This window comes from Dromaius novaehollandiae, chromosome 3 (genome assembly GCF_036370855.1).
Source record: "Dromaius novaehollandiae isolate bDroNov1 chromosome 3, bDroNov1.hap1, whole genome shotgun sequence".
Lineage (NCBI taxonomy): Eukaryota > Metazoa > Chordata > Aves > Casuariiformes > Dromaiidae > Dromaius > Dromaius novaehollandiae.
In genome coordinates, this window is record NC_088100.1 from 121,246,240 (window position 1) to 121,269,913 (window position 23,674).

The 23,674-nt window shown below is 36.7% G+C and overlaps 1 protein-coding gene and 1 long non-coding RNA gene across 13 annotated transcripts in view; one reads left to right on the top strand and one right to left on the bottom strand.

Annotated features, from left to right (window-relative positions):
- SLX4IP (SLX4 interacting protein) overlaps positions 1-23,674 on the bottom strand; it is an 82,386-nt gene continuing 58,712 nt past the window's right edge. For 11 of the 12 annotated variants that reach the window (XM_026094617.2, XM_026094618.2, XM_064509992.1 and 8 more), the window contains 4 exons: positions 21,781-21,858; positions 17,612-17,700; positions 3,353-3,462; positions 1-1,799 (listed from right to left, as the gene is read on the bottom strand). In XM_026094617.2, the coding sequence (XP_025950402.2) occupies positions 1,010-1,799; positions 3,353-3,462; positions 17,612-17,700; positions 21,781-21,858 (1,067 nt within the window). In that variant the 3' untranslated portion in view covers positions 1-1,009. The remainder of the gene's footprint in view (positions 1,800-3,352; positions 3,463-17,611; positions 17,701-21,780; positions 21,859-23,674) is intronic. The other variant, XM_064509990.1, reaches the window with a different exon arrangement.
- On the top strand, positions 5,049-23,232 carry LOC135327962 (uncharacterized). The gene is made up of 3 exons (XR_010388652.1): positions 5,049-5,317; positions 8,682-8,732; positions 23,154-23,232. It is a non-coding gene; the product is annotated as an uncharacterized LOC135327962 (long non-coding RNA).

Consider the following 23,674-nt stretch of genomic DNA (forward strand, 5'->3'; position numbering starts at 1 on the left):
TCAAAAGGAAATTGCTTGTAATTTTATTTTACCTCTTTAAAAAGATAAATGTGAAGTAAGAAGTTACATTTCCTTAGCACATTAGCATACAACTTACAAATGCAGTATTAAAAAGTGCTGTACAATTAAAAAATTAACTCCATTTTAAAATAACAAATAACTCAGGTATCACTAACACCTGAAAAAAACAGATATTACAGTATGTTGTCCTGCACACAAACAGGCCTTGATTTTGAAACATGCATGCCTGAATGGGTTTATGCATGTTTATGTATGATTTTTTCCCAATAGCAATGTTGGCATACGCAGGTGGTTACAAATATAAAACCTATCTGAATTTTTCCAAACAGAGAATACATGATCACTTGTATCCACAGCTCATGTTAGAAATACATATTCATAACAAAACTGCATAGCACAAACTACAATCATTTTGAAACCCCATTGAAAATATAAGGCTTAACTTACCAGCAGTATTAAATGTTGGTTAAAGTTTATCTGATATAACCTGAATTTGCTTTACTGTTGTAAAGATCATATGAATAAACCACGAACTTTCTAACACAGAAACAGAAACAATTAATTTCAGCTAATACAAACAACTGTTCAGAAACAAGCAAAAACTGGCAACTATAGTTGTTAATGGCTCATGGAAGTGGTTTTAACTTTTGCTGTCACCAGCTGATACCAAGTTTTTTATAGTACCAAAATATACATCCATCAGAAATTTTGCTTAGTAAATATTATAAGAGATTTCTTTCTATAAATATTACGTTTTATAAAACATGTACATGTCTTAATACCAAAACTTCACAGAATTATCTTAATTACAGTTCCAAATCACAGAGCTGTTTAATTACTAAATTTGCTTTAAAAGTTCATCTAATTTAGACTTTTTGCATTTTTACTGTTTTTCATGATTTTGAATGTCTTCCTACTTTTTATATATGCTTTCTGAATACCAATTTGGTTGTTGATCCATACCATCAAGGTAATATTTAAGATGCTATCATGACTTCTTAAGCCTTCGGAGTTTTAACTTTCTGAGACCATCTTCAACCTCTGTTTTTCTTTTTTGGATAAGCTTCGCTGGAGGCATAGACAGCAGTTTAAAATGAGATAATGAAGGCGTCAGAGATAATTCTTCAGTTGTTGTGTCTGGCTCATCTTTGTTTGTCTGCACTATATTGTTCTCCACAAAAAGAGGTCTGGAAAGTTTTTCTCCCAAAGTAAGTGACTCTTCATCAGATGTCCTCTTTGTCGAGTCTTGTTTAGAAAACAATCTTGAATCAAATGGGGTCTTCTCCTCCAAGAATGTACCTGAACAATCATCACTGCACTTGCTCATTTCTGTACTGCCAGGAATTAAAGGATCCTCTTCAGAAAATACTTTTTTGGAATGGTCTAACTTTTCTTCTGAACCACAACTCTTTTGTTGAGCCTGTGTTTCAGTCACTTTTTGACTCTGTTTTGGATCTAGCAGTGTCGACTCATAGCTGCAGGGAGGGTTCTTGCTCAGAAGTCTCATCTTTAACTGCTCCGCAGAGTGAGGTTTTTGCTGGCTGCTAGCATCATCTGGCTGTCTCTGATTAACACCATTTTCCAGCTCTAAAACAGGAAGCTCTAAGTTGCTCTCAGATGTATTTATGCAATCCTTTAGTTCTCCTATAGTCCTACATTTTAATTCAGATAGAGGTTTGGGAGAAGTCTGACAGTCATTCTTTCTGTTCCCTTTCTGTGAGTCCTTGCTGGTTCGAGGTTTGCTCACACTACTTTTCCTTGTTTTTGTCCCTTCCACACTGCAATAAAAAAGAATTTTGCTTTTAATAAAAAGGAATCTTTACTGCCTCAATCAGCCCTTTTTGCAAACTCTCAAAGACCAGTAGGGCAACCCTCTTTCTGAATGTGGGAAAAAAAAAAAGTATGTCACCCGACAAGCAGTAATGTTTGTCTAGTGTGGATAATACCAAGTGTTATCCATCTGATTTTCCACTGCACTAGGGGAACCCTATTTATTAATGACTAAGCCATGAAGGAGTTCACATTCTATTCCAAGAGGCAGAACTGGATTCATTACAGATGTTAAAGGTCAACACTGCATAAGTACACTGAATTCCTTCCCAAATTAGCTAGATAAAATAGCATTTCGTAAGTGTCTAAATGATTTCAAACCATTCCTATATATTCATATACATTATGCATATCTAGAGAATAGAGGGGGGGCAGGCAGGAAGATGCAGTGTGTGTGTCTGCATACAAAAGTTTCTGATCTCTAGTTTAGAATGTTCCTCTGGAATTTTTCCCAGGACATTTCAAAGCATTACTTTAAAGTTAACCACTACTCATCTAATATCAAGCCTGCTCATCTGGGAAGGACTTAGGTAATGCAAATAGATGATATTCTAAAAGGAATTATAGAGGAAAATGAAATCACAAGAGTCATGATGGAGTGTTAGTACATAAATACTCTTCAGCAGTGTATATTACTTACAAATCTAAACTTTGCATAGGCTGTAAGATGAACTTTGTATACAAGTATGGAAGCTGCCTACATAAGATTTAAAGTCTGAAGACCATAGCATAGCTCCTCCCATGCTGAAACGGCTTTCTGCAACTCTGCTGATGCCATCAGTTCGCAAGTCAGCACTAATCTAACTTCAGATAAGGGGGACCTTCCAGGAGCTGGAATAGTAGCTCCAAATCTAAATTCACTTCTGAAGACAGCACAGATGAGACAACATGGGTTAAAACAAATGTTGCAAGGGTTCACATCAATCCCCTAATCCCACAATAAACATTTTGGAAACTGGCAGCTCACGCAAGTAAGAACAGCATAGTGGTACAGCACAGGACCACTGAAATGTTCAGCTGATCAACTAACCTTCCTTATCCACCTCGCTATATAGCTGTACAGGGCACTCTTTAGTTGTAGCCAAAGATCCTGACTAATACTGTGGTACACTGTAGACTCTCAAAATGGAAAAAAAAAAAAAAAAAAAAAAGTGTTTGCAAAGTCCTTTTTTTTTTTTTTTTTTTTTAAACCAGATTCAAACATCACATGTATTTATTTTGGCTCAGAGCTTCATTCAAGAAAAAAAAAACCTGTTTTGATTCTGCCTACTGCTATGTGAGATAGCTTATGTGGGTTGCAATAGCCTTTTTCATGACCTACAAAATAACACAGGGCATTTTATGTGCTTATCCACAGTCCAGTATCAGTGTCTCAACAATCAAAAATAATCTTTTGTATAAAAGTTTATATTATTTGACATTTCATTACATACATTGGATCCTATTTACTCATATTTTGTCAGATTATAAATTTAACATCTCAGAAACAAGAGTGACATACGTTTCTTTTAAGATGTCTTGCTTTATCTGTTGAGTCAGACTAAGCTTAAGCTTTTTGTTCTCAGCCGATTCAGTAAAATATTCAGACATCCCATTGGAAAGTTCTTCTTTCTGCTCCAAAAGAAAACACAGGTTTAAAACATGACACATTAAGCTATGATTATTCAACATAAAACTCCATTTGTACCACTAAGGCTTACAGATGTTCTTTATTATATCGATATGAGCGGTCTAAGAGAAACAGCTAAGAACTAAATTATTTTTAATCTTCTAATATCTGGGAGTCTGTAGTCAGTTTCAGACTCCCAATGAACATATTTCATATGCTAAAATATACCGCAAACAAACAAGTCTGCAATGTAAAGGATGTAGCTTTCCAAACCATCTGAGGAAACTGTTGGCAAATATTTGACATCTTTGTGGCTCAAACTGTGACAAATGCCAGGAATCTCTGTTGCAGACAGGAGCATTTTTGTCAGTTTTTTCTGAAGAGACTGACTGGCGCAGCGGTCTATAGACTTATTCTCAAAAGAATTCCCATAATTTTCTATACTTACAAAAAATATACAGAGTATTACTTGCTCATTTAAGATGGCAAGGGTTAAAAGTTTTAATACTAACATTCGGACGCTCACAGCTTGTAGTGGTTGGCTACTACAGGACAACAGGGGAATTCTTTCTGGTCTCAACTAACAGCAGTACCATGGTTTTATATAATATGAGACTGTGGGTGGGGGGGAGGGAAGGAAAATGCTCTTTTTCTTCAAACTGTGAGCATTTCCTTTCGCAATGAAACAGTCTCAATGAGAGAAGGGCCATTTGCTGACTTCACTATTAACTACCACATACTTCAAATAAATACGATCTCTGAGGCTACGGAGGGGAGAGAAAAAAAATGTCACAAAGCCAAGAAGAGAAGAAGCTTTGTGCATCTCCTTTTCTTTGACAGCATTTTTCTCCATCAGCCTGGATGATGCAACTTCTGATGGGGGCTCATCAGACGTAGGGAGTACTCATTTATTGTGAACCTAGTACACCAGAGCTGAGCAAAACAAAAGAACCGAAGAAAGCCAAGAGGGACTGTGGAGGCACAAGGCTAAAGCATGTACACGACCACTAGCTCAGGAACCTTTCACTTATGGGGGATTAAACCCTGCTATTTTTCTAAAGGAGAGGAGATAAACCCTACTTCTCTTCCCAAGAGAATGACCCAGTAAAAACAACTTCCTGTTTTGTTAAGGAGAAAGAGCGGTTCGGCAAAAAAACAAGGCATTTTGACAGTTTAAAAAACTGCAGATGTTTTAAGCCTCCGCTTCAGATGCAAGTTATGCAAACTTTCTTGTGTGTATTAATAGATGCATGAAGTTCTGTGCACTGCTGTTGCAATGTGTGTTTACACTAGTCACACAACACACAAGACATACATGCAATATGATTTCAATCTCAAAAATCAAGCCTAACTAGTTTTAAGTGAGGGATTAACAGCTGCTTCTATTCTTGTTAGAGGTATGGACCCCTCTAACTTGACTTAATATATTTTCATATTTTCGTAAACTACTAAAAGGAATATTATTATGATGATACTGAAAAGCTTTGAAAAGAGGCACAGACTATTGTAGTTTCCAGTTATAGCCCCACAACTTAGACTGAAGATCTTGCACAATAATTCTGTATCAAAACAGTTGGAGAACACTCTTATTCAGCCATAGAAAGCAGCGCAAGCAGAAGCATTTGCACTTTCCTTATTCTGATTTATGGTAACTGGGAAGGCTATTTATATTAAATCTTTTCCAGTCCTCAGCTCATCAAGAAGGCAGACTGTGACAGAATCACCAGTCCACTAAGGCTTCTTCTAGATGTGGTAAACAAGGGGTGGAAAGCAACACTTTGTATAAAACCTGCACGTGCCAGCGTAGACAAAGGAGGATCACCGACAGGAACTGTCCACACGTACCCACTCCTGTAGGTAAGCCATAAACCTCAGTTCTAACTTGCATCCCGTTACAAGCAGTGAATGAATGTTGTCTGGAATGCAGAGTCATTTCAGGGTGTTAAGAGCAGACCCCAAAGAGAGGCAAAGAGGACCAAGTCATTTCACATGTGAACTGAGTCAGAGTGGAAGTTAACAGTTCAGAGTTGAATGGCTAACACATTCACTTTCTACACCACCTTGCATCTTTTATTTTGTTTTCAAGTAACTTATCCCATCGCGTAGCGACAGAAAAGGGTTAAGACATTAAAAAAATAAAAAATCAAAATGATTTATATGTGAAACACTTCTGAACATGCCCTCTAAGCACAGTAGATTTTCCCCTCGGAACCACACCCTGTAAGTGCTGTATTTTGAGAGCTGAACAATTAACATAAGGCATATGAGTCAGTCTTTGAAAGACTGTGTGGGAACCAGAGAGCCTTTTGCTGTTACGAGTGATGTAAACTCCCTAAGGCTGGAGTAAGTCCACAATAGAAGGCAAAAAGAGTCATAAATAACAACAATGGGCACTGCATATACTACTAAGACACTCGGCCCTTATTGGTGATACTTCCTTTATTTTCTTTATTAAACTTAATGATTTTAGTTAATTAAAAAAACAAAAACACTGTCTGTTTTGGGAATACTACTTATTTCCTATGGGAACTTCAGGACTTGTTAGAGAAAGAAAAAAAAAAGGTAATCTGCTCTCATCCTGTCTAGTAATCCCAAATTCCTTTTGGGCAGTGAAATAATTAAAGAAAAATATTCCAGGCATAAAAAGGAGGACAGCAGAAGCAGACTTCATATAAACAATGACACCATGACAGAGAAAAACGTCAAAGCACCGCCAAACTTGCAACTTGACTCTGAAAGAGCTGCAAGGAGTGGGATTGCTGCTAACAAATTAAAACCACATTTCTTGGCAAATTGTTAAAGACAGACATATTTACATTTGTATAGAGACTGGGTGGGCACGAAAGATTAAAATGGTTCTTTAGCCCTTGAACTGCCAAGTTCTATTAAAAATCTGTGCTCTAAAAATCCTAGGGTAAGCTCACTCCTTTTTGTCACCAAAACTCAACTGAGAAAGGCCTACAGAAACGAGGCTTACAAAGAAAGAGGAGTTACTACCCTACCTGCTTATGAGATACTTGCTTCACAGAACCTGATTTGCAGATCCTTAGTACTTATCCAAACAGAGGTCTGGCATGAAGACAAGAAAACCCTCTCTTTTAAGACCTACATAGAAACTTGACTGCTAGCAGCACAGTATACTTGCTTTAAAGTTTATCAAATTGCAAATTTGTTCTTTTACTATCTAGACTCAAAGTGAAAAAGAATCCACCCAAAATCTCAGAAAGAGTGGTGATTGCCATATGCACCTCTCTCCAGGAGAGCCTAGGTTAGCAACACAGCATTAAACACCTGTAAAACTACTAGTTATGGATGTGCACTTGTGCAGAATCCTTACAACTAATCATCTTGAAGGAGACTGAAAGGTTTGGCCTCTTCAGAAATCAACCCGACAATACTGCTCATACAAACGTTGAAATCTTTTAGTTGCCTATGACTAAGCCCAGGATAACAGTTGCACATGGTTGTGTACCAATAAAATAACTGTAAGGGATAATTAAATTTCATGTCTGTTTAAAAAGAACACATTGTTTTTGAATTGCACTTGTCAATGTGGCTTGACTTGTTCATCAAACAACAAACTTAATAGAAAACATCAATGGGTCCAATAAATCAAATTTAGTATCAGAATGGCATATAGGGGTCCCCACTGAGGCCTCATATAGCACATGTAGTGAGGCAGTCCCTAACATCAAAATTCCTAGACTTTGAATATAATAATGTAGATGAAGCAATGGAATAAAGTATTATCCCAGTTACACACAACTGAATAAAATTAAAATTAGTAAAAGGAATCAGACAGAAGTAGTTATTCTTGGGAGCTTTATCTGAGCTTGTACTTGTATGATTTCTCTTCATGCCACCCAAGTGGTATCATGAGCTCAACCATATAAGCTTTTAGGTCTCAGAAAGGTTCTAACAGATGACTGGCAGAGCAAAGAGGTCATATAGGACTCTTTCTAATCTGATAAATATCAAAGGCCTCCTAAAACAGGCCTGTGAGTGAAGGATGAATCAGATCCAACTGACTGAAAATCAACAGGCATGGGACATTGGGTCTACTCTTCTGGCTGGCCTCACATGAAGGAAAATCTTCCCCTAATGTCTTCTTTCATGACTCCTACATGACTCAAATTTTTCAGTGTTTTCAATGTAGCAGTGCATCTGTCCTACAGATTCCTAGCATACTGTAAACGATTCCCAGAAGTGTTCCAAGTATACAAATGGATATTCTTAATCTGAAATATTGTTCACTGGTTGGCCTTGCAGAATTTTGCTTTCCGTTTTAAAGTTGACTGTCCCATTCCACAGGTCAAGAATTTGCAACAAAAAATACTAAGAATCACATTCCATGTTACGAATGGCAGTATTGATTTCCATATTTGAAACACGTATTTTTAAGAAATGCTGATGGTTTTGACATACATTCTTTTGACGAGACTGAAACTTGAATATCAACCAGAGAAAGCCACATCTCACCCATAACAAGCAGAACTGTACCTATTAGTGGCATACCACAGAAAACAAGGTTTAACTTCTGGATCAGTAGAGTCTTCATTATCTACCACCAAAATTCACTTTTATTTGACACTATAAATCTTAACTACTAAGTTTTTGCTTGTCTAAAGTCCCTGCAATCTGCACTATGTGATATGCATTCCACTTTGAAAACAAGGTGTGAATGTGGGTATCGCACCTGCTACATCAAGTATGGTCAATTCCAAACACGCAAAAGGTCCTTCAAGTATCATTAGATCAGTTTACAGCATATGACTTCTATCAGAAAAATGCCTTCTTGCTTTTTAAAGTCTTTTGTATGTATTTTAATCAAATTTTGGGTACAGTAGAAATTCAAAAACTGTTCTGAATTTAAGAAATGACAGATAACAAAACTAAAGAGTTGTCTAGATTTTCATTTGAATACTTGCTAGCTAATGGAAAAACTCCTAATATGCAGTAATGGTATAAAACAAATAAAAGTTGAGAGTATATTAAAAAACTAACATTACAAGGCGGCCTGTTTAAAACTTCATACTTATTATGTAATACAGATAGGAAGAACATACATAACACTTTCTAAACCCACCGATGGTGCTCCTGAAACAAATGATTATTTACAAACTTAGAAGCACACATGATACATACTGTGTGTATTTGCTTGAAGGCAAAAGTGTTAAAATTGTTAACTAATTGACCTATTAATCATTCTGATTTTATATAGCGATGCTGCCAGATTCAGATACTATCTTCAGAGAGACTGTCCACTGATAAGGTAAGGAGGAAAAAGACTATCTTTTCAAGTAAAATAATTTCTCTCAATAATATTGAAGGAAAATTTAAAGCATAGCCTGATTTTTTTTTTCCAAAGAAATGCAGTCTTAAAAACAGGCATCTTCAGCCAACCTTTCATATCGATTTTAAAATTCCTGCCTTCAATAATTACAAAAGACGACATGCATGTGAAAGATGTTTTATACTTTAAAGAACTTTTTATAAAATAAAAAAATAGTAATTTTGTGTGTAGCTCAACTCCTTTGCCCAAATTACAAACCATAGGAGAAGGAATCTACTTCTCAATTGTCCCATGGGTATCTGGAAAAGCAAAGCAATCCTGTAACACAGTACTACAGCTTTTAGCAGTCTGAAATTTGGATCCTCCATCTGCCTACTAAATCTAAGTGGTATATCAGAGTAAACCACTGCAGATGTCTAAACCAGTATTAACGATCAGTAATAATTTAAGTAAACTTTATACTATATCTGCAAGGATAAATACAGTTTCCTTTGTTCTGGGTTATACGACATAACAGAACACTAATTAAAGTACATGATCTATACAACATAATGACTGATATACTTAAAACATCAGTTCTTACAGAATAAATACCTGGAAAAAGAATAAACCAATTCTATTTATACAATTACAATAGCATTTAACAACTGTAGGATATCTCAGAAAGATTAACTAATATTCTTGATCTTGTTGGTTATACAAATAGGTAAAAACAGAAGAACTAACAGGCCTCAGCTCGGTAATATAGCTGCACAGCCTGGGAAAGCATTACCGTTCAACAGTTTAGCCAGTGTTTTAGTTCGGTTTCCAAAACAAAACAACCCCCTCACCCTGAAACCCCAAGATTTCTGAGCTCATGCTGTGGGCCTGTCCCTCCAAATAATTTCTAAGCCTGCAGGTCAATCTCAGGCAATTATGAGAGACTCACTGAGGTCTCAAATTTAGTAAGTTCTTAAATGTTTAAAGAAAACTGACATGCAGGAAAAGGAAAGATCCCTTATAAATGTCTCCCCAGAGGGAAAGGCATAGCTAGCTCCATCGCTGTAGCCATTCAGCTTGCTGACAGCTGGTATGCAGTCCAAACAAGTCACAGCTCTCCCCGGCCAGCAGCTCAAAGGCAGGTTAGGCGCACTAGGCACCTGGGTGAGATTCACGGGGCTAAGAAACCCGAGGGTACTGTGGAAGAGCCATGTGAGCACACAGAGAATTCCAGTGGACGTAAGAAGGAACTGCAGGTATGTCATAGAGATTTTCTACCAGAGGTGGCAGGGAGCTGGGGTCACTCAGGTGGATGAGGCATAGGAAATCCATGAGGAAATTGGGGGTTTCGTGGTGAAAGTTGATGACTGGGAGAAGGCAAGAGATGACTCAGGATAAACACAAAGGCAATCTGCTTTATTAGTTCCAGTAATGACAGAACAACCCGTTAGATTTTTTTTTTCTAATGAGGATTAAGGACACAATATGAGGAAACAATGAAAATGGAGAATGAGTTCTTATATCAACATACCCATTCTGAAACTCCATCTTGGTCAGGTGATAGTCATTATCTATTTCAACCACATGGAAAATTTGTGCACAGTGACTGTATGATGAGCAAAACGCATGTCAGAAATGTTTGCATAAGGGTGGGGTATGTCAAAACTGAACTGCAGAAATTACAGATTGTTCAAAAATACATCCATGAACCTTCCCATTCATATATTTCAGCTTACTTTTCAATCAAGTCATGAAATTCCTACTAGGTTTTCTGCTGAAGGCTGAGGAACAGATTGCTCTTTAAAATGATATAAAAAACTACTACATGTTCTTTGGACAACAGGAGTATAGAGAATTATTATCACAACACTAAGTCATTATTATCACATTAACACTAAGTCTTTCAGTACTTAAGTCATCAGAATCTCTCAGGTGCACAATAACTAACTAAAATCTTCAGCTCACTGCAGCTTCAAACATTAGCATGTGCCCATCCTCTCAAAGTCTGCAGAGGGAAGAACATCATCCAGTGCAAAGTCCAGAATCTTCGCTCAAATATGCATTAACGAGCATAAACTGTGACATCAAGAGCGTGAGAGTGGAGAGGAAAACGATGCAAGTGAAAGGATGATGAGAGACAGTAATATCTTAAATAACCACAAGGCTTTGACAAACGAGATTGTGTGAACACTGCTAAGTAGTTATGCTTAAATCAACTGGAGTACTCACATAAGAAACAACTACTAAAATCAGTAGATTACTGAACTTGTCCCTGCTTTTTGAATATTGCCTCATAGAGCAATCATTTTATGTGCTTAATAATTTACACTGCAGTTACAAGACCCTTCTTATTTCTGTTATCTTTCAGTTCAATTTGCACAATGAGAAGTACAAAACCTTTTAATGAAGATGGATTCAACTTACTTATTGGCATTATGATAATTCTATTTTTTTTTCATTCTTTATGAACACTAATATTCTGTCTGCTTTTCAGATAAAAAATGTTACAGAACAATCATTTTCAAATCAGTTCCCTGTAGCAATAACTTGGTCTTTTTCCAGACATCTTATAATTAATTCACTCAGCAGCATGCACAAATACCACAATTGCTCTTTGCAGTATAAATTACTTCACATGTATCAATGAATAATTTTCTTTTAGAGTCCTAAAGACCATTTACTGATCTCTGCAAGGTTTCTCCAAAGTTCTCCATAGTTTTCTCTAGTCTTGACTAATCGAAATAATTGTATCAACTTCAATATTTATCCACTTCTATTTATCTCTGGATCATTAATATAACAAATAGCAGACAGCTATTACACTTTTGCCATGCAGAAAATAAATCAGTCAGTTTGTAAGCTAAGAAACTAAGACAAGTTCAGACAAATCTCACTGAGGCAATCCACATTACCACTCTCAGTTATCCTCCCTCCCCTTTTGCAGGAGGTTTCTGCCCCCACAGCAGGGTTGGCAGAAGGGAACATGCACACACACATGCCTCAGCTGCTCCCACTCATAGTTCAGCATATTGGCTTTAAAATGCAATGAAATTCGGTTTGCATGAGTCCATAGGACTGCAAAGCACAGCAAGATGAGGTGCAGGCACACATACTCTTTAGCAAACTCTGTTATAGGAACAGTAATATCCAAGAAGAGGCAGACAACTGGGACAAAAGGGAGTATCTTAAACTGCTGCAGATTTCTTCTTTCTGATGGAGTCAAAGACCTTAGCTCCACTATTTCATGTTTTAGTTCCTCAGAGAGGAGTTTTATGATTTAAGCTAATTTAAAGCTATATTGACATTAAAAGGGAAGCCTCACCCTTATCAAACACCTGGTCCTGCCAAGTCCCCATATCAGCACAAGCACTTATGCAGCCACATAGGCAGTCTGACCAAAGTGATCCAACTGAATGCTAACCATGCACACAACAACAAAAAAAACCTTGTTTGCAGAGGGATCAGTGAACTAATTCAACTCTCCACACATGCCGATACTGACAGAAGTTGCAGACAAGTATGCATGGATAATAGAAGGGAAGAGAAGGCAGGAGAGATTGCACGCTTCAGTGTCGTCAGTCTTGTGCCAGCTTGAGCTGAATATGAAGGATGAGTAGAAAAAGGTGACAAAAGCTTGAAGTGTTGAAAGTGCAAACTCACGAGAGAAAAACCTAATTCTTTATCTGTCCCACTACGAGATGTAGGGGTAAGGCTCATTAGTCTGCAGTGTGTCTCTTCAAAAAAAATAATTGCAGTATTTGCTCTGATAGTTGTATTACTTCTATTACAAACAACTTTTAATGAAAAATCGCATGTATTTCTTACAGCTTGATTACCTTTTCATTTTAATTCCTTAATAATTCTTGAATGAACAGCATGTTTCCATGGCAACTTGGTGCTGCTTAACTGATAGTTTTGTTCCTGCAATCCCCATCACATCTATTGCTTAAAACGGACACCAGTAACCAAAGAGAGCATAGGGGCAGATTTGAAGAACACACAGAAGTGCCAGTGTCAGCTTGGTAGGTACAAAATTTCAGGAGAGGTAAGGCTCCTGAATCCTAGCTCCTAGTGCATTTCTAACTCAGTACTTCCAATATATGAGTAAGCCAAGCAGCATAACACATCTGAACAAAGCAGGAGCTCGGAGGAAGATGGCCCTGGGGGCCATACCTCACACAAATGCCTTTTTCCAGGTGCAGTAGTTCCCACCTCTGAGTTTGGGATTCAAAAGAAATACAGAATATATCTACACACAGACTAAACGAAATGTGACATAACTCAGTATTCTTGTCTAATTTTGTTTCATATAGTTTTGAAGAAGCTGAATGAATGATAAGTTGCGACACTATCTTCTGGGCCACTGAGACCAGTGCAATGCATTAAACCCCATTCATACAATACATTTAACCCCTTTCAGACAACCATCAAACTACAGCTTAAGATTAAATTGTTCTCCTCTAGTTACGCTTCCTATAACAGTTAAAAAGAATTACAGCATATTATCTAAACCCAAATGAAAATTAGATTTTATGAGGAAAAAAAAAAAAGATAATGTAATGACTTTGAAGAACATCAGTCAGACATGTATTACATCAAATGTACAATTAACGTGTGTTTTGGATGCTACTTCCCCTCCAGGGTGACTGTCTGCTGCTGCCTAAAGGGGTGGTCCTCCACTCTTCTTCCAAATTCTGTCATGCTCCTGCAATGTTCTTTGCGTCACAACTGGCAACTGTATGAGCATAGCATGAGTTGGTTCAGTGAACTGACATGACAGAAAACTAACCCTCCAATAAAAAAACCCAAAGTAATCTAACAAATAAATAGCTTTTTGCTGGATCAACTCCAACTGATTTAATCTCAACTGAAGAATCACTAGGCCCATTGCAACAGAAAGGAAAGCAATATGCAGCTGGAAATAGAGGGGACATTGACTGACCTTTTCAGGATTAACCCACAATTACAACAGTTTAACTGTGACATTATATATACACAACTCAGTTTCACACCAAGGTTAGCACCTTGTACAGTGTGAATTTTACCAGTGTATTTCATGGTGTTCTCTCATTCCCCTATCCAATCTGATATCACTTAACAATAAAATACTGTCTTTAGGGTATTTAAGATAACTGAATTTAACACAAAATCTTCTACCAATCATTACAAATTGCTCCTATCTGAAAAAAGGGATTTTTTTTTCATTCTTTCCTTCAAATAGCCATATTGCTAGTTCCAGCAGCACATCCTCTATTGAACAGTCTCTTGTTAATTCTCACTAAATGTACATGTTTTAATGAAAGAACTAGAGGCCTCTTCCCAGCATAATCAAATTCCAAGCATATTATGTCATTTATGCTCTTAAAATATTTGGTTTATTAAAGAGAATTCTCTAATATAAGTATGAACTCTCATGCATGAAAAAGACAGACGTGAATGAAAAAGATATGCATGGAAAAGACAAAATGCTTTGCTTTCCAGCTCTTACTTATCTGGTAGGTTTTATAAAGCACTCTGCATACTTTTCACACTTTTCTCCTTCTGTACTTTTTAAGAGTCATATTCTGTTTGGAAAAATCTTAATTTTTCCGTAATATTCCCCATAACATAAGAAGGCTCCGTGGAAACCTTGATACCTCTTAAACGAAGACAGGACCTCCTACTCTCTATTTTCTTTTCCAGCTTCATATGAATAGTAATTTCAAATTTCCATTTTAATATCATCATTACCTTAACCTCTTTCATGCTTTCTCTACAACTGCTTCCTCTCATAGACTCTAGTATAAAGCTTATGTGGTTATCAATGAATGCTCCATTGTTAGCACATTTTAAAAATGTTCCCAAGCCTCCAATAAGCTTTCCACCCATTTCCACTGTTTCTTCAGATAACCCAGTTCCAATTTTCCATTCTAGCACTCTAAATAATAATCATTAAGAAAACGTCATTAATTTGACACAGATGACTAATGTCTGTATAGCTGTTATACTTCCCTAGTTTCCTCTTTTGCCATGTTCCCAAAACTCACTCTTTTTTCAAGATAAAACTACTCAAGATTACAAATATAATTTGACAAAACATGAAACAATAGCTTTATGCCTATACTTAGCATTAATCAGCCAGGCTATTCTTCCATCTTTTCTTTGAGACTCCCAATTTGTTCATGTATTTTTAATAGCTTGTTATATTGTTTCTTTAATAGAGATTTGCTTTCTTCCAAAATGATGTATTATTGTCTGCAGCCAGTTTCCTAGATATGATCACAGCAACACCCATTTCTAAGTATGGATTTTACAAAATAGAAAGAAAAATAGAAGACAATCTACTGATATTTAATTTCAGCTGTATTCCTTAGAAATGCTCTCAAACCTTTTATTGCCTTACATTTAAAACTAATTTGACAGAGACTGTTTAAGCCACAAAACACATCACAGAAGGCTTCAAACTGCTACTTTCAGCAGTTGCTGCTTGAGTTTGTGCTTGTGAATATCTCAAAAGCAATCTAATCATGAGTCTTCTTATGATGCAGGACATAAGGATTTTATTTTCTCTCTGGCTACATCTCTTGAAACTCTTGGTTTAAGCAATGCTTATTCTGGGAGATGTAGAGAACAGCCTAAAAGACAGTGAAAAGGCAAAGAACTAACTGCTGAAGATAGGTGAAGAACAGAGGAGTTGCAAGTGTGAAAGAAGGAGCAATGAATGAAATAAACGTGCCTCTATCAAGCTGACATAAAACTGGTATTCAAAAGGAAGGCATTGAGCCTGACATTTATTGACACAGTTCAGGAATTAAAGCTTGAGCCAAAGCATCAAACAGCGTAAAAGCAATTAAAAAAAAAAAAAGATTTTTGAAGTCTTGACTAAGCCCATGACAATACATAACACTAAAAAGTGATGAAGTCGCTGTTAACTACTAGTCAATTACTTTCATAAAACAGAGAGAGACCATCAAATCGGTAACAAAAGGTACTGGCTGATGAAACACCTAAAAAAACTTAAATGCAATTATGGAAATGATTCAAACTCAAACAACATACAGAGGAAAAAACACATATGCCCCATTTTCAGCCTATGATAAAATACAACAGAGTCTATCAATGGAAAGGTCTTCTCGGTGGTCTTTTGTAGTCCAGTTTGGAATTCAAGCATATGCACTGTTAAATTGCATAGAGGAAAGCATATATACAAAGTGCAGATTCTTACTCTTTACTTCTGGAGTGCTAAAAACCTGAAATTATCTTTCAGGGGCAACTGAGGACTCACCTAGCTTGGCAAAATAGTCAACCGGAATATATAACAAACTTAGTACTAAATGTGCTGTAGAAGACCTGGTTCATCCAAACAGTCTCCAGTAGACTGTTGAAGTTTGCGTGGCAAGAGTTAGGAAGGCACTCCAAAACATTTGCTAAAGATTTGTTCACGTCATCTTAGTTCTTCAAATCGGGGAAGGTGGCCTAGTAATAGCTATCTTATTCTCTCCTACCAACATGTGACACTAAATATTCCAATTATATGTGCCCATATCGCATCTGTAAGTAAAGCAAACTCCCAAAACTCTACTATTGATTAGGGTATGATTGCACTGAGAGATCTTTTAAACTTAAAGCTCACTTCTTGAACGAGCAGGAGTTTCCACAGATCAGATCATATTTTGAAAGAATCAAGCCGAAGTTCAGATCATTAAGTTTTTTGTTTGCCTTCTCTTTACTAAACGGAATCATGTGAAAGAAAGTAAAAAAGAAAACTTCTAATCTGTTATTTTTTGGTAAAAATTAATACCACCAAAGGTGCGGGGGGAGGGGGGGGTTGGATGTCTCATGACAGATATTTAAACCAGGAAAAAAAATTATTTCTCAATCAAAATGCAGACACAGGATTTTCTGTTTAAGGCATCTAAGTATTTTCAAGACAATACTGAGAAAGTATTTTCACCAAACTAGAAAAGTGCTTCTAAAGCAATTAGATTTGGAGGGAAGTAGGGAGGCAGGGAGAAATTTGCTCAGTCCTTTGACACTTAAGAATACTTATCAATTTAGGAAACAAGATGATAAAATCTGAATCTAGGATAAGAAATAAAAACACCCTGTTTGATATAAAAAAACCCTCATGTTCAATGAGCAAAAGAAATACTTATTTTTTTTAGTATCAAATATAGTTAAATATATTTGATATAAAACACTAAAATATACACAGATCTCAATGTGTAATCCTGACTCTTACCATGAGCACAGAAGAGACTGCCTGTCATATAGCAGGCCACCTGAGTCAATGTGAACACTCCTGAGACAACTGTCAGTTAACTGCACCATAAAATATATAAGCCTTTAACCTTGATAAAGCCTTCGGGATGAAATATTTAAGTACAACTTTTTATGGTATTTAACTACCCACTAGTGCCTTTTTCCTCCCATAAATGATTGGGAATTTTTTTCTCCCAGCAGGGCTAGCACTGATCCATTTGAGTTGTTCTGCAGAACAGAAACATTAACAAAACATACAGAAAAATCCACAGTCATTAAAAACTGCTCCATAATCATTCCAGAAAATAAAATGTTATAAAGACAAAATATAAAGGAAAAAAGATCCTAAAAAAGATTCCTAAAGCCAAGGTGCTGAAAGCATACCTAGCTTCCTAAATAAGTGGTCTTAAGTAAATAAGAAAATAAATAAATGAAAACTGAGTTTCCAAAAGTTTGCATTATTGTCTGTTTCAGACTCACTTTGGGAACTCCTTTTGAATACTTCAGTCCAACTGTTTAGGTGATTTTCTGGTTCCAAACAGACATTCACAAATATGTGAATAAGTACATCTATATACAAACATTTGTCTTACCACTCTACAATAAACAGGAAAACTGTAGAACTGTTTTGTACATACCAAAGCACCATTTTCATATGTCCAAGCACTTGGATTAGATTCCAGTTTACTGACACAAACCACGAACCTGTCTGGAAATATACGTAGATCTATGCAAAAACAATTGAAAAGAAGATTACAAAAATCATATTGATCTATTCAGAGACACATGATAGCAATATGCGTATCATTTTAGTAAAAAAAAAAAAAAAAAAAAAAAAATTAACTGCACAAGAACTCACTTAATCTACTCCACTACTAGGAATTTTATTACCTTCTTTCTTCAACATCTCATCCCTGGTTTGGGTTGCTTTGCCTTTTTAAACCTTTCAATAATCAGTAAGTGAGAGTAAGCCCAGTCCTCAAGAGGACAGCCATGGCCTGCACATTAGTCCACCCAAGGCTCTCGACAAATATACCACACAGAACCCACAGACAAACAACTTAAGATGATTTCTTTTGTGCTGTTCTGGTGATTAAATTTTTCATAATGAAAGCTCTAAATCATGTTTGTTATGCAGCAGAACAGATTCAATCAAGATGTTTCCAACTGACTATTGCGATTTTGAACTCATTGAACAAACTGGTTAACTTTTACTGAATTACATATTTTATTCAAGATCACATGGTTTGTAATGAACAAATAACAAAGCTTCTATTTAGAGAAGATTAAAAGTTGAAGGGTTCTCAGATTAGAATAGATCAAACATAGCTTTAATCAGTAACTATCCATGCTATGAAGAGAGGATAGTTAGATATTCTGTTATTATACCAACCAGATAATTTCCAGATTAATATCTTCATATTTTCAGCTCAGATTTTTTTTTTTTTTAAGAGATGTATCAATTTTTTTTCAAGAGATGTCATATCAATTTTTATGCTTGGCATAATTTAAAAACAAGACAGAACACTTGATCTTCTGAGACAGGGAAGAAACAAGCATGCAGAAAAACATCAGGCTGATCTGTTGGAGTTTCTGGTAGAGTATCTCATCACAAGGAAGTGAGTGTGGGCATGATGCACACAATTCATCAGCGAGATTCAGGTCATCCATATGGGTGACTCTCTCTACAAGACAGTGCCTTTTCACCAAAAGCACAGCTCCATTAGTGTCTGACAAACTCCTACAAGTGCTTACCAGCAGCCCCAGCAGTAACTTTGCTAGAGTCATTACAATGAAAGATGGAGATGTTGAAACATATTACCTTACATTTGCCATTATTTAAGAAAGTGTACACACAGAAACCATAGCTGCAGCTTAAATGCCACAACAGCTCATTAAACTACTGTAAGGTGACTGTGAATACAAGCCATTCACTACTGTAAATCGATTCTGAATACAAGCCATTCACAATGATTTCAGAACTATCAACTCTGCTAGCAGAACTGTGTCCAAAGAAGTACTGACATTTCCATGTCAATAGTGACCAGATTATTGTTTCTTTGCAAGACCTGAAATGCCTCCCTCAAAGGTCTAGTAAAATGGCTTTCAAACTGTAAGCAGTCTACTGACTACTGTACAGTCAGTTTCATATCCATCCCTGAGACAGTGATGGAACAAATGATCTGGAAACCATTTCCAGACATATGAAAGATAAGATGATGACTGCATGTCAGCATGAATTTATGAAGGGAAAAATCATGCCTGACCAACTCGATAGCCTTCTACAATGAGAAAACTAGCTTGGCAGATGAGGAGAGGACTAGATATTCTTTAGCCTGACCTAAATAAGGCTTTTGACATTGTCTCCCATAACATCCTCATAGGCAAGCTGATGAAGTACAGGCTAGATAAGTGGATAGTGAGGTAGATTGAAAACTGAAGCCTGAAATGCCAGGCTCAAGAGGTTGTGATCAGCAGCACAAGTCCAGCTGGTGACCATTCACTAGTGGTGTGCCCCACGGGTCAATACTTGGGCATATAATCTTTAGCATCTTCATTAATGACCTAGATGATGGGCCAGAGTGAACCCTCAGCAAGTTTGCAGATGATACAGAACTGGAAGGAGTGGTTATGCAACCAGTTTGGTGTGCTGCCATTCAGAGGGACCTCAACAGGCTAGAGAAATGGGTAGAGAGGAACCTCATGAAGTGCAATAAAGGGAAGTGCAGAGTCTCGCACCTAGGGAGGAATAACCCCATGCACCAGTACAGACTGGGGCCCAACTGGCTGGAAAGCAGCTTTGCAGAAAGGACCTGGGGATTCTCACGGACACCAAGTTGACCACGAGCCAGCAATATGCCCTGGCAGCAAAGGTGGCCAACAGCATCCTGAGCTGCATTAGGAAGAGCATTAGCAGCAGGTCGAGGAAGGTTCTCCTTCTCCTCTCCTCAGCACTGATGAGACCACATCTGGACCACATCCAGTTCTGGGCTCCCCAGTACAAGGGAGACAGGGACATACTGGAGTGAGTCCAGTGAAGAGCAACATAGACAATTAAGGGATCAGGGTATCTGTAATATGAGGAGAGGCTGAGAGAGCTGGGATTGCTTAAAAGGAGGAATCTTCTCAATGTGTAAAGTCCCTGATGGGAAGGTGTAAAGAAATGGAACCAGACTCTTCTCAGTGGCTTTCAGTACATGGACAAGAAGCAATGGGCACAAACTGAAAAACAAGAAATTCCATTTAAACAGAAGAAAAAGCTTTTTTTATTGTAAGTGTGGTCAAGCATTGGAAAAGGTTGCCCAGAGAGGCTGGGGAGTCTCCATTATTGGAGACATTCAAAAGTCAACCTGACAATGTCCTGAGCAACCTGCTCCAGCTGACCTTGCACCGAGCGGGGGGGGGGTGGACTAGACAATCTCCAGATGTCCATTCCAACCTCAAATATTCTGCAACTCTGTGAGAGGGGCTGCAGAAGAAAAGCAGGGCAATTACTGCAAGGACTGAAATTGTTATGTTCCAGTAATAGTCTCTTTGGTAAACTTATTTTAGATATTGAGTATCACCAATTAAAATATGGAAGATTCTTTTTAGATTAGGCTTGATGTCTGTTCATGAAGCATTAGGCATGTCTTACAGAAAAGAAACATGGTCACCAAATTATTTACTATTTGATGATATATACTTATTTTAGTATTTGTTGGCAGTGAAAACCAGTAAAATTAAGCTCCTCTCTTGTTAGAAACTTCATGCAGAAGCTGAGTTTTGACTGGAGAATTAAAGACTCTCTTTTTGGAAGCATTAGTAAAGCAAGTTAATTCTAGCTAGCTGTTTTTATTATATTTTATAATAATCTCACTTGCTGGCTAACAAAATAAATATATCTTTAGGTATTCATTGATGCTTAAAAAAAGTTAAGATTTAATACTCAGAAAACAATGTTGAAACAGCATCACAGGCTTTCTGCTATTCTAACCTAACTATTCTTTCAGCAGGCAAGTTTGCTGAGAACAAGTTTGACAAAATATTTAAAATCAACACTGTAATCTCTTCAGTCACTATGGAGTTAGAAAAAAATTAGTTGATATTTGAAGAGAGATTTAAACATTCATGAATATAATAAATTCCTGTAAAAAACAAGAAATTACAAAAAGATTTCCATTCAAGTAACCATATTTTTAATGCCACTTAGTTGATTTATTATTCTTCTTTTATATGAAAAGATCAACACAAAGGGCAGTGATTGTTATAGCTCCTTTTTATTGTTGTTGGCAGGACAGGATTGATATCACTTCCTTACAGAACATCTTGGCCTGAGAAAACATGAAAAAAAGATCTGGTCCAATGACATCACTTATGTAAAGATTTTATAGCACTGAGCCGAATGAAAGCTTTTTCTTGCATACACTTGTACCATACAGTTGATGTCACAAGACACTCAAGCAACAATGAAGTGATTCATACTGCAACCTTTGGTTGATTCATCCTGCAGAAACTCAGTAAAATGCTGAGTCTCATCACACTTACAGAATTTGGTGTGGCTTAGCTGATTACCCTGAGGCAAGGCATACAAAATTTAAAATTAAATTAAAAAAAAAAAAAAGAGAGAGAGAGAGAGATCCACCATATGTTAAGAAACACTTCTAATTTTAACAAACATCCTCTGGAAAAAAAATAAAATCAAATCCTAAAAAAAATTTTGATTAAGTATACCAAAAAAAACAACGCAAGTATTAGTTCATGATCCCCTTGTTTTCTACCAGAAATGCAAAATTCTTAGTAACACTGTAAGAAATCAGTTTCTTACCACGATAATGTTCCCCTACAGCACAATGAAGATTGACCCATCTCTTCATAAATTGGGCAGTAATGTGAAAACGGTTGCCTACAACATAAAACAAAGCGGTAACAGTAAGTGTAAGAGTATCTTGTGCATTCTGGCCTCAAAATGTTGCACATCTATGAAAATAGGACTGTTGCAGAGAGAGAAACAGCAGCAGCTCATGAATACAAAAGAAAACACAAATTTAAAGGAATATTTTAAAAGGAGCTACATATACTGAAGTCTGAAGAAATTAATATCTGGAAGGGGGGAAAACCTAAACAATTTACTCACTGCCAAGTTCTGGTATCCAATCATATAAATACATTTAAATCAATTAATTGATCACAGAAGATGTCTCATCAATAGCCCTGGGGACTAAACTCCTAGTCACTAATATACTTTTATACAAATTTTACACGAAGACTACAGATGACTATTTCCTTAACTGCCTTCTAGAGAAACATGACATACTGAAAGCTGGTAAGAAAAATGCTGAAAAATGAATGAAAAAAATCCATGAAATGTCTTAATTATTTACAACTATATTTAATTAACTGAAAAATGCAAACATTTAGAAATGTCAATATCTACAAGTACACAGAGTCACGCTGGCTGCCCCAGTAGATACCTGTAACATATATAGAGGCTTCTTCAGTTCCCATTCCTGAGACCAATAGAATCCCTTGTGCTCCAGGAGCATAAGAAAAGGCTAGAAAGGATTTTCTTATGGTTAAGAGACTCTTAGACCTAATGAAACCAGCTTCTACTTCTGTTCTGCTTAAATTCCTAAAGGACCCTGAGTAAATCAGTTAGGACTTGATTCACAAAGGTACCTAGGAACCTAACTCCCACTGAAATTGCAAGAAGTTTGAATCCGTCACTCCTCCTCCATAGTCTCTCTGTACAGCTCACTAAAAAAAATTTGCAAAAGAGGGTTAACAATATTTCCCCTAACTCTTCAGGGGTTTGCAAGTCTTAATGTATTGCTCCTTCCAAGGCAGTCAGACACTCTAGCTGCAAATACCACAGAAGAGTTTAAAAATCAAGTGGTATTGCTGTTCTCTAACAATTTAAAGGAAGTAAGGAAAGACCCTGTGTCCCAGTCTGTCTCTGCTGAGCAAGGGCCAAGGCATGCTTTATTTCCAAGCATAAGCCTGAAAATGCACGTCCTCTCCTGCAGTCTACAACTCTCCTACGTGTACAAGATCTCCTGGAGCTCACCATAAAGTGATGTTCTACAAAATCATCTCTCGTTAAATAGTATGGTTACTGATGACAATCAATCCTTGATATTTATCAGCCATCTTTTCTCCTTCGCCTCAGGAAGATAACTAAAACTTCACTTCCCTTTACAGATCAAGTCACCATGTGGCAAGTCGAACCATCCCTTAAAGAAGATGAGCACCTGAGAAAAATTTTGATGTAATGCATCACTTTTATCAACAGTGTACTTACAAACAGAATTAAAGAAAATTACTTTTAGCTATTTCCAGTTTGGCATCCACAGTTCTTCAACACTCTTTATAGGGTAGGCAAAATCAAGGAATTTGCCTTTTATACAAACAAATTAGTGTGATAAGTGTCTTCTACTGTGACCTCCATAATGCTGAAAGAGTAACATTCATAGAAGTACAATTTTGCAAACAAATTTCCAAAGAGAATATTATTAAGAGAGTCTTTCCTCATACCTGTGTCTAGGATATTCCAAAAGTGTTTTTCTTCAGTAGAACATAAAATAAAAAGGGGAAATCTTGTGCTTTTCACAGAGAAAAGCACGATACTTCATTCCTGAAATTCTTTTAAGAATCAAGCGACATGTATATCTGTTTATTTTGCTTGCTATCCTGGTGTTCTCCAAGAGGTAAGCTTTTAATCA